This window comes from Populus euphratica, unplaced genomic scaffold (assembly GCF_000495115.2).
Source record: "Populus euphratica unplaced genomic scaffold, PopEup_1.0 scaffold2.1, whole genome shotgun sequence".
In the NCBI taxonomy this organism is placed as follows: Eukaryota; Viridiplantae; Streptophyta; class Magnoliopsida; order Malpighiales; family Salicaceae; genus Populus; species Populus euphratica.
This window is the reverse complement of record NW_011499846.1, coordinates 896,721-908,877: the sequence shown is the minus strand read 5'-3', so window position 1 is coordinate 908,877 and position 12,157 is coordinate 896,721. Positions and strand designations below refer to the sequence as shown.

The 12,157-nt window shown below is 35.1% G+C and overlaps 2 protein-coding genes and 1 pseudogene across 2 annotated transcripts in view; 1 reads left to right on the top strand and 2 right to left on the bottom strand.

Moving 5' to 3' along the window:
- Positions 1–1,661: 1,661 nt before the first annotated feature.
- Positions 1,662–2,661, bottom strand: LOC105137958 (uncharacterized acetyltransferase At3g50280-like; annotated as a pseudogene).
- Positions 2,662–5,521: 2,860 nt separating this feature from the next.
- On the top strand, positions 5,522–7,156 carry LOC105129264 (uncharacterized acetyltransferase At3g50280-like). Its single transcript, XM_011031255.1, has one exon. The coding sequence runs from the start codon at positions 5,676–5,678 to the stop codon at positions 7,056–7,058; it is 1,383 nt and encodes a 460-aa protein (XP_011029557.1). The 5' UTR covers positions 5,522–5,675; the 3' UTR covers positions 7,059–7,156.
- A 3,988-nt stretch (positions 7,157–11,144) lies between these two features.
- The window catches only part of LOC105129257 (polyadenylate-binding protein 2-like), a 6,284-nt gene continuing 5,271 nt past the window's right edge, over positions 11,145–12,157 (bottom strand). The window contains exons 8-10 of the mRNA XM_011031242.1: positions 12,064–12,140; positions 11,781–11,978; positions 11,145–11,674 (exon numbers count right to left, since the gene is read on the bottom strand). Of these exons, the coding sequence (XP_011029544.1) occupies positions 11,429–11,674; positions 11,781–11,978; positions 12,064–12,140 (521 nt within the window). The 3' untranslated portion in view covers positions 11,145–11,428. The remainder of the gene's footprint in view (positions 11,675–11,780; positions 11,979–12,063; positions 12,141–12,157) is intronic.

Below are 12,157 nucleotides of genomic sequence, written 5' to 3'. Positions count from 1 at the left end.
CTTTTATCATAAAAAAAAAAAACAAAATATAATGAGATTATGAGAATAAAGCAAATAAAATGAGGAATCAAGATGGTATCTTACTAATTTTATTAAAATGAGAAAAGTAATATAAACTTGTGACAGAGGCCATGCTTGATTATAACAATTTAATCTTGTGATAGATGTACTTTTTAGAGATTAGTATGATTGCCATATTATAAACTCCTACAGAGTTTTTTCTTGCATTTACCATCCTTGTCTTTTTCCCATATAATTTTAGGTTGGAGTTGATGAGTTGATTAAAAAAAAGAAGAAACTAGAGCCCGATTCGAGACAGGTTTTTAATTGAATTGAATTATATATTAAATTAATTAAGCTTATTTAATTGGTTCACCTAATCCAAAGGGGTCGAATCAATATATAATTAAAAAAATAAAAAGCTAAAATCTTAATAAAAATAATTTGGCCGGTGACCCGCAAACACACTATGAAAAAAGTACATTTCAATCAAGTCGGTCCATAATCAATAACAGGGTTCCATTAATCTCATAGCGTGGTGGCTCACTCACTTGATAGGAGCTAGGTATTTTTTTTTTTTCGATTAACGTGGGTATCCGGGCCAGCTTGTGCGTATCACAACTAATCTCACGGGTCCTGAAGTTAATGACCATGTAAGCCTCCAGTGGCCATCATATGAGCAACTAAGGATTCGAATCTGAGACCATAAAGGAAACAAATCTCTTAGTCCCAAGTCTTTACCACTTGGCCACCATAGTATTTATACTGGTCTCTTATCGTACTGGTCCAGTCACCTATGGCATTGCAAAACCTCGTCGAGTTTCGCATGTCCTTCAGACATTCTGTTAATTTTGCATTCAATCTGGTATCTCATCGTTGAATTCTATGATAAAACGTTGTGTTTTTCTGGCTTCACGCCAACGATGCTTCAGAAATATTTCATGAAATGGGTGCGGTTTACAAAAGCTTGTCCAACTCATTTGTCTAACAATTAACACTGCTTTAAGAGTGCTGAGTTTTATATGCGAGTGGGAAATCTCACATCCATTAAAAATAAGAAATTTGGGGTGTTAATATATAAGAGAAATCCAAAAAACATTATTCTAGGTTTTTAGATTAAAGTGGTGTTAATTGTTTAGCGTTGATTGTTTTCATATTAAAAACATTTATGAAAAATTTTGAATTTTTTTTATTTTTAGTATTTTCATGTTATTTTGATATGCAAGTATCAAAAATAATTTTTTTAAAATAAAATTTTTTTTTTAATATATTTTTAAATAAAAAATATTTTAAAAATAATCACTCCAATACTTCCAAACACCCTCTAAATTAATTCTCATGCATGCTTATGAGTCCGAGTAACTTCTACTAAAAGTCTCCCTAACAAGTGGCAGCAAAGTTAAGTTCAACCGAGACAAGTGTGGCATGGTTGGTTGAGTTCCCATTATTGTCAGCCAAAAATTGAGTGAATGTGCACTGCCATGGTTTTCTTCATCGTACATGATTGAGGAAGAAAGTAGTGGCATTATACTCGAATTATGAAGATGCTTTATTGGAGGGGGAGTCGTGTTCGATATTCAATGTGGAGGAGAGACTTACTTCTGAGAGAGAGGTTTGTTGAATTCCTTATATGAGTAGAGTTCGATTTTGGCTCTTGAGTTAGGCGTAAATTATTTATGTGTTCTAAGATAAAAGAAAAAACCAAAAACCAGAGAGAGACATGATGATCTCAACTCAGCACAGCTTTTTTGCCAGTTAAGTACTCTGCGGCTAGCTGGACTGTTAACAATGAGATGGAGAGACAACATCCATGAATTCCTTATCAGATTCAATAGCAGTCATTTCATCGGGGGAGCATTTAATCGGGGGAGAGGCAAATCTCCAAGTATATACTTCCTCCACCTTCATGTCCAGGATAAGCTGACGCTTTCTCGCTGAACTTATGTGCATATCCACTGCGAAGTGCCAAAGCCTTCCCTAGTCCAAATTCATTCCCATACTTGTTGAATCTTGGTGAGCTCCCCATTATCACAGTATGCGGATCAAACAACTTGCCTATCTGGTAAATAAAAGGGGACTTTAGCCAGAAGTTGAGAAAATCCCTCGCCTCTTCATCACTGTGGTTCACCACAGCTTGATGCAATTGCCATGCTGCCCATCCAAGATTCTGCCCCAGCACCTCACCTGCTCTGGCAACCCCAGCTCTCAGTGCCTGAATTGAGTTTCCAAAATAGTCAGGAGATAACGGTGGATTCACTCTTGACCGATTATTAGTAGCCAATCTGCAACAGGTTACTTGATCATGTGGTAGATTGCGTGCGCGTGTTATGCATCTCCAAACAAGAGCAGACAGGGACTGGAAAGATGAAATCTTGTTGGTGTTGATCTCTGCGTTGGCTTTTGCTTTGAGTCTTGCAATTGATTCTGATGAGAAGTGAAACATCCTTTCCTTGAGTAAAGGTGCTTCAAACGGGCTTAAGAATTGGTCATGGTGGGGGAAAGGAAGAGTCAATGACCATCAGGAAACCAGCGGGTGAGAACAGGTGGCCGCGAGATGGAGACATCATCCCCTTTCCCTAGAAAGCTTTCAGACCACATATTAAAGAAATGCCAGAAAGATGATCCATCAACGATACTGGAATAAATTGCAAGAAGGGCACTAGTTGGTTACTCTACTCCTTATCTTGCCCGCTTCAGATCTGTAGCTTCAGCTCTTAAAGCCGCAGCTTCAATTCAATTTCTTGCTGCCCAAATCTTGGTAGCAGATAAATATCGTGAGCGTATAGATGAGTAGAAATAACTCATCGAAAAAATGCATTTGCACACGCTGCTGTGATTTTCGGAAGAAATTTTAGAGTACCAAGGAAATAATTACATTTTTTTTATTTTTTGAACACAATAAATTTTTTTATTTATCAGATAATTATTTCACTTGCTCTTTTATTCCGTTTCAGTAAAATAAAAAGTTAAATGCAAAAAAGTTAAATTTACCTTAATCAAAAGTTATGCCATTATTTCTGTCATGAAAAAAATTAAAAAATACCTTATCATTTTTCTAATTTATGAAAACACTACATTTAATTACACAAACTTTATTTTTCATGTTACATTTTTTTTTCCTGGAAAAAATAGTAATATTTTATTTACCAGCACACTCTTAATGTTTATTTACAATTGGTGATATAACATGTTTTTCTGTTCTATGACTGAGCCTGTTTTTGAGCGGTAGTAATGACTTCCAAAACGACAATACAAGGCTAAGCATTTTATATATCTAATTAAACATTATTTCTTTGATTTTCCTTTTCCTTTAATATTGCTTTGAGATAGACGTAGCCCGTGCCTCGTCGAGGATCCATTTTTTGGCGTGTAAAAAACGATGTTTAGGTTGCGCTTGCGCGTATCAAAAGAATAAGAAAATGAAACGACTTGAATTGTAGCGTCGACCAGGTTACAAGAAATCGCTGGAAAATACAACCATGCCATGTGGCACGTGCGCAAACCACTCGATAATCGGTTGACTATCTTGGAAATGGCATGCACGTGATTCCACCTGCGTCCATTAAAATACACTCATTAAATAAAAAAACTATGGTATTCTCTTTTTAATAAAAACCAGTATCAACAACTTTTTTTTTATTTTAAATATATTAAACATCAAACCAAAATACCAAACCTTAAATTCTAAATTCACAGGCCCTAAACCCACTTAAATCTAAAATTTAAAGTTTAATTCTAACTAAACCCTAATAAGCATTCCACCTTCATTTTTATAACTTAATTTTTAACCCTTTATTTAAAAAAAAAATACTTAGAAAAATCTAAATTTTGTTATTTTCTTTATTTTTATTTCATCTTTGTATGTCAAAAGAATCTTGGAAATAAAAAAAATAAAAAAAATAATTGAGGTTCAAGATTGAACCAGTAATTAAGTATTCGGAAGCAAAAATAAAGTTTGAGAATATTTTTGTGCATTTAATAGGAAATTGAGAAAAAGGCTTAAACTGTAACAGCCACCTCCGCCTCCCTTCTTCCACACCCGCGCCCATGGTCTCTCTTCCACCGGTGACATCCCCTTCCCACTGTCCAGAAACCGAGGGTAATACCATAACCACAAAGCCCGACCTCTTGTCTTTAAACCACCGCTAGGACCAAACTGCCGTTTCCTTTCAACCCAAAGCTAGAGTCACCACTGCCCCTCTATTTAAAATTATACCTAAACCGCCACCAACAAACCAACCTTCTCCCTCACAAACCGAAGCCATTTCTCCACCGTGACCACCAGCCACCCACAGACACCAACAGCCCCAAAAATAACCCGGAATCACACTCCACCAGAAACCAACCCACTAGCCATGGACTTTCATTTATGTCAACCACAAATCAACCCGTGGTGACACGACCTCTCTTACGATCCAGCCGCCAGCCATAACCAAATCACTGGAAATCAACATTTATAAGAGAATAACGAGCTATTACGAACAAACAAGATATCAAAGCTAGACAGCAAATTAAAAATTAACTTTCGACAGTGATATGACTGCATGGCAACATTGAAAATTAAAATTGGAAAGAGCTATGATCGAAGATAATACAATATGTGATTCAACTAATACATCAAAATCAATACACGGTCCCTTTCTTATATAACCAAGCATATAAATTTATACCGAACGACATTACACCTATATATGACACACATTAATTACCATTTCAAAATAAAATTTATCCCTAAATTGATTACAACTGAGAAATATTGTTCAACTACACTTAGATGAAATTTATTAATAGGCTAAGAACCAAATCGAACTTGTGTGTCATTGATAGTTCAGCTTATCGGAAATCTTTATCTTCAACAGATTACAATATTTTTCCCAAGAACAGCATGCTTTTTATTTATAAAATGATTAACTTCATTCGAACTTTAAATTAAACAATAAGACGAACACCAAGTTTATTCTGGGCTGATGAAACGTAGCTCAGGGTCTGCAAAAAATTTTGATGTCCGATGGGCAGTAACATGGATTCAGAAATCAACACCCGCGGTGAGGGAAGAAAAATACAGTTATTAAATGTATTATCAGGGAGGTGATTGTTTTTTAAAAAAAACTAACATTCAAATTTGTCGTGCGAACGATATAACCGTAAGTCTGTAACCTAACTGTGTAAAGCTTTGCATTTTTTCACTTCCAAGGATAAAACAGTGGAAAAGATAGTTATTTAATTATACTAAAAAGTATCCAACGAATACAGCACGATAAATCACTACGTCTTTAAAAAAAAATATATATATATATATATATATTTTATTATTATGATCAACAACCAACCACAGCGGACTTGTCAAATGGGTGGTAGGTGAAACTATAGCACAGAGCATACGCTAACTTGTTCAATGTTGATCAGGTTGTATTCGTTAAACAAAAAGGTTTAGAAAAAGGAATTGCCAGGAACATCAATGTTTTTTTACTACCAATATTTGCGGTGGAAATGACTTTAATATATTTTTTTATTAGTGTTTTTAAATTTTTTTGGATGTAATATATATTTAAAAAAAAAAAACTTTGAAAATAGTAAGTAGTACGGTGTCAAACAGGGTCGACTAGCGACGGCTATAAAAGCTGAAGCTGTAAATCTAAAGAGAGCAAGATAGGCAGACGAGGATCCTTGTCGCAATGAATCCTCTTGCTGTCACGCCCATCTCAGAGTGCTTTATCAAGCCCAAACACATCGTAGAAGAAGCAAGACAACCTTATTATTTGGCACCATGGGATCTTGTTATGCTTTCTGTTCAATATATTCAAAAGGGGCTTCTCTTTGCCAAACCACCAAAAACAGAAAATCAACAGGGTTTCAAGATCATGGATTTCTTGGAAGATCTAAAGCAGTCCCTCTCTCTCACTCTTGTTCATTTCTACCCGCTAGCCGGACGCCTTGCAACATCGAAGAGTGAGAACCCGCCTTCCTATGTGGTCTTCGTGGACTGCAATAACAGTCCAGGAGCTAGATTTACCTATGCAACCGTTGACCTCACTAAATCAGATGTTCTTTCACCTACTTATGTGCCACTGGTTGTTCAGTCATTCTTCGACCATGATAGAGCCCTCAACCATGATGGTCACACCAAATCTTTGCTGACAATTCAAGTGACAGAGCTAACTGATGGCATCTTCATTGGATGTTCCATTAATCACAGTATCGTTGATGGATCATCTTTCTGGCATTTCTTTAATATGTGGTCTGAAATCTTTCAAGGGAAAGGAGACGATGTCTCGATATCGCGCCCGCCTGTTCTCAACCGCTGGTTTCCTGATGGTCATGGTCCAGTACTGACTCTTCCTTTCACCCACCATGACCAATTCTTAAGCCCGTTTGAAGCACCTTTACTCAAGGAAAGGATGTTTCACTTCTCATCAGAATCAATTGCAAGACCCAAAGCAAAAGCCAACGCAGAGATCAACACCAACAAGATTTCATCTTTCCAGTCCCTGTCTGCTCTTGTTTGGAGATGCATAACGCGCGCTCGCAATCTACCACATGATCAAGTAACCTGTTGCAGAATGGCTATCAATAATCGTTCAAGACTGAATCCACCATTATCTCCCGACTACTTTGGAAACTCAATTCAGGCACTGAAAGCTGGGGTTTCAACCGCAGGTGAGTTGCTGGAGCAGAATCTTGGATGGGCAGCATGGCAGTTACATCAAGCTGTGGTGAGCCACAGTGATGAAAAGGCAAGGGAGTTTCTTAGCTTGTGGTTAAAGTCTCGGTTTATTTACCAGATAGGCAAGTTGTTTGATCCACATAGTGTGATGATGGGGAGCTCACCAAGATTCAATAAGTATGGGAATGAATTTGGACTGGGAAAGGCTTTGGCACTTCGCAGTGGATATGCACATAAGTTCAGCGGGAAAGCGTCAGCTTATCCTGGACATGAAGGTGGAGGAAGTATAGAGTTAGAGATTTGCCTCTCCCCTGATGAAATGACTGCTTTAGAATCTGATAAGGAGTTCATGGGTGTTGTCTCCCCATCTGACAAGGAGTCAATGAGTGGCTAGGTTTTTACTGGACGATCTAAGATTGACTATAAATATATATTATGTGATCTTATTTTGACTTGGTGAAAAATAAAAGTTAAGTCGTCTTAAATTTTGTGTTTTTTTTTTTAATTTTTTTCATTACAGTTTTTTTACAATAATTTCTCACTGAATATTTTGTGTTTTTTTTTTCACCCGTTGAAAACGCATTAGTTCTCTAATTAAAATGATTGGTTACCAAATCTTTTTTAGAAAAAGCACTATAAAAAATTAATAAGACTACTAGATTAGTATAATATCGATATTAACAACCTGTGTTTTTTTGGATTGTTGGGCCTTTGGGCCTGTCATCTATCCAGTTAGGCCATGTGGCCGAACTTAGCCAGACCCTAATCTTTTTCTTTTTGTGGGGTTTGGTCCTTCGGCCCAACATTCCTTCTCTCACTTTTGCTGGTGGGTTGGGCAACTTTTCTAGTCAGCCCGTCCACCTGTCATACTTTTTTTTCCTTCACAGCCCAGGCCTTTAAGTTTGGCCCAATCAGACATTATTAAAATATGAAGCCATCAATAATTGAAAATTGGAATTCTTTAATGGGAAGCAAGTGAAACTCCAATACAGAGCATAAGCTTATTATTCAATATTGACGGGATTACATTCCTTAAGGGGGAAAAAAAAAACTTAGAAAAAAGAATTCACAAGACCTTAGGGATTGCTCAGTAAAAAAAAATAATTATTATTATTCCTTTCTATTTTCATTTTTTTCGAAGAAAAATTAAAAACAGTTTTGAATATTTTTCAACCTGAAATATATATTAATATTGTATTGTTTTATATTTCAAAAAAATAACAAAATGATAATCGTGTTCAAACTAAATCTATTTTCTATGTTATTCTTTATATTTTAAAGTAGACAAATATTTTTTTCTCATCTTGAAGGTGTCGTCTATTTTTTATTTATTACCATTATTTTTATTGAAAAAATTCACCTAATGAAATTGGATAAAATGCAAAAATAAACTCGATAATAATATAAATCTTTCACTGTTAGAGTATTTAATAATAATAATAATAATAATAATAAAGTTTGACACCCATAAACAATGTTAACTAAGACAGAATAAAATCGTAAGTGAATATTAGAATAATTGTTATTATCATTCCATGGTTGATCCACGATGAGTTCTCTTTCCTCCTTTATTTATTGTTGTTGAGAGATATCTACTTGAATACCATGTTTAACGAGCATTTACGTCTGACAATTAACAATATATTTGTTTATCACTTATGTCTGAAACCACTTTTTGTTGAAAATTTGTAAGTCTATAAGCTCCCATCTATCATTATTACGTAGCAACAAATAATCATGTATACGCTTTAATATTTTGTGTTAGAAAAACTTAACAACAAACGTACGGGGGGTTCACTTGGTAATGATATACATAAAGCTTGCTGGACAGGAGAGATTTTGCATATATTATATGACATTTATATCAAGACAATAGAGAAAAGGATGGAATCTAACATGCAATTCCACAAAGCTGGATGGAAATTCATCATATCTACCTTCAAGGAGCATACTAGGCATGCATTCACAAAAGATATGTTGCAAAATTGAAAGGATCAAATGCTTATGAACAAATATCTTCTCATTGCTAAAGTTTGAAAAAGATTTTTTTGCTTAAATTGAAAGGATTAAAGCCAAGTATACATTTTCTTTTTGTTTTTTTTTTTCGATCTCACCTACCTTAAATTTTTACTAGCATATTAATTTACACTTTATATCAGGTTAATATTATTTTTTTAAATATAAAAAAATTAAAAATATAAAAAATATTTTAATTTTTTTAGGTTTGACACTAAATATAGTTGCTAGCTCGTATCGAGGTCTGACACTAAACATGGTTGCCAAACCCAAAGATCTTGGGTCTCACATGGTAACCAGATCCAAGTAACTTAGGTCTAGTAATTGTTTCCAGATCCAAGCAAATAACAAACAAATAAAGAATAATAGTGCATTTTAGTTATAAGGAAAAAAAAAAAAAAATTACAAACAATCGGTCATTGGAGTTAATTCAACCATGATAATATGTCTACATGCACTGTACCATATGAAAGATAACATATTTGCGCATTTATCTAGATATTGAATGGCTAGATTTGGCTACAGAGAAGCATCTCGTTTGCTCTTTAAGAACATGGGTGCCACCCGTTAGCTAAACTGCATGGAACATGTATCAACAACTTTTTAAATAAAAAATAAAAAATTTGACGTGAAAACACTAAAATGCTTCTCCATTTTGTCCTCTTAATTACACATTATATGTAACTAAATTTCACTGTTGTAAAAAAATTAATTTTTTATTTAATTATTTTAATGTGCTAATATAAAAAATAATTTTAAAAAATAAATAAAAATTATTTTAAAAGTAATATTATTGTTCCACCTGGGTAGCAAGTAACCAAGTTTATTTATAAGGGTTTGTTTTCCATAATCTTTTTAGGAGTGTGGACCCAGTAACCAAGTTCATTTGTAAGGGTTTGTTTTTCATAATCTTTTTAGGAACGTGGTAGATGTTTTTTTAAAATGCTTTTTTATTTATAAATATATTAAAGTAATATAATTTTTATTTTTTAAGATATGATATCCACACATTAAAAAAATAAAAAACATAATAAAATTAGTTTATAATTTATAATTTATAATTTAACTTGAACTTACCCTTTTAAACAGTTATAATTAAATACTTAACTCACTAAGAATTCCTTTCTAAAACATAGAGGCCTACCCTTTATCATAAAGATCCAAGAAAGACAAAACATTGTTTAAAAAAAATCATAAACACTTTTATTAAAACATTTTGGCTTTTGGCTTTTGGCTTTTGGTTTTCTTCATCAAAGATTGGCCTCCTCTATCCAGAGGGCATGATGCTCTTTCTTTTTCAACACAGCAGGTAGAGAGAGCCACTGGAATTTGACACAGTAAGTGTCTAAAAACCACGGGTTTGGCCTTTCATGTGCGGATGCACGCGTTCATGTCCCAACTCCCATAGGTTTCGTGGTTTTGAAATTGAGCTGTCAGGTGAGCGTTTTATGTTTAAGCGGACCTGAAACGTGCTAAGTAACAAAACTAACGACGCGGGAGGTCATCGTTCTGCTTTCAAGACATTTCAAAAACAAAGACCACTACTGAAAGACCAGGCATGCTACTTTCATACTGTGCTTGTCTTTGATGGGTTTCTCTTTTAGTTCATGGTTTTTTCTTGAGTGGCTGGTGGTGGTGGTGGACATTCATTGTTGCCTTTTCATCTGTTTGTTTAGGGTTAGACAAACCAATAAAGAATATTGAATGTGACATGTTTACTTCTTGTTTTTAAAACGCTATAAATATCCTGCTGCACTTGAAAATTAAACATCATGTTTCTTAAATACAAGATAAAAATGTACTACTTTATCAACAAAATTTCAAATAATAATAATATTCTGCTAACATTTTCAGATTATTGCGTTCATTAAAAAAACCAAAAAAACATGTTAGAACCTAGACATTCCTGTACGCGTTTTAGATTATATTATTTATTTTTTAAAATAATTTTTTTCTTGAATAATATTAAATTTAATATTTTTTAAGTATTTTTTTAATAATTTTAATATCTAATATCAAAAATAAAAAAAAAATCTTAAAAAACACTATTTTAATTCAAAACACATTTAAAAACACCATCCACTTTAATGGATAATTCAAGAATGATGGGCGGCGAGGAATTTATGGGTAAAATTTCACAAGCCCAAGTCAAAGATCATCCTGTCCAACAAGTTTCAACAGTTCAACTTAAACTTCATTCAAATCAAGGTTTGGACCACAAATTTCTCAAATTAATTCACTAGGTCAAGTTCAACAACTAGCAGCCAACAGGATAAAAGCTCTTAACAAAAAATCAATTGCTCAACCACCCCATACTACCAGTTTCATTCCAAAGTAATAGTAGGGGGATAGGTTTAAGAACAGCTGCAGAACGAAGACCATGCTTCAAAGTAAAATGTTTCACAGGCCCTCAATCATGATTCCGTAGAAGTGAAACGGATTAAAAAAATATGCAAAGCCAAGATAACATCAACACACAGCCAGCATTGAGCAAACTAAAGCAGAAACGGAAGATAGAATTCTCAATCGAGTTACACAAAACACACACAAGGAATATCTATCAAGTTCTACCAAATATCTGGAGACCTTGCACCACGCAAATGAGCATACCAAGAATTCAAAATTCCAACCTTGCATGATAAAACTAGAACAACACACTGAAAGGAATGTAATGATTTTTCTGCCAGTAAAACTAGGTCTAGATTTTGCAAACCATTCAGCACTCTTTTCCTAATCCACCAAACACACTTAAGAGACAAGATTGTCATTCAGAGACAGTGACCCAAGCTGATCCGCTTGACTGTTGATCTGCTGCTGAGCAGCTACAGTCCTAAGGACATCCATAGCTTCTGCCACTTTTGCCTTCAAAGCATCTGGTGACTCAAGAAGGTGCAGCACCTCAGTTTGATCCATCTCCAGAAGCATGCCTGTAACCTTGGCAGCTGAATCATGCTCAAGCTGATCCACTATGGGGTATAGACTTTCACCCAGCATCTGCCGACCAAAAAAAAAAACCGAGAAAATAAGATAAAATTATATGCCCAATTAATTAATGGACCATGTGAAGTTCGTATTGGCAAACAAAATGATGTCGACCCACCGTCCTCTGCTGTTCAGGTGTTGCATTTGCCAGGGCAGTAGCTAAAGCAGTAATGGGCATGGGCTGTGCAGCATCACGTATTGGCATGCCGCCCATGTCATAAGGAACAGAAAGCATGCCGCCAGCAACACCTGGCATTGGTACATCTGGCATGTTGCGACCTGGTGGGTAACGATACACGCGTCCCCTCGGAAGCATCTGGGACAAACCAAAAGGATAGTACTCTTAATATAAAGAACATGGAATACATGAACATGATAAATTCAAAATATCTTCCACTGACCTGTTGCTGCATGAGAGGGACTTGCTGCTGAGTCTGTTGAACAGGACCACCCCCACGTCGCCCTCCAGGCCGCTGGCCTTGCTGACCCTGCTGA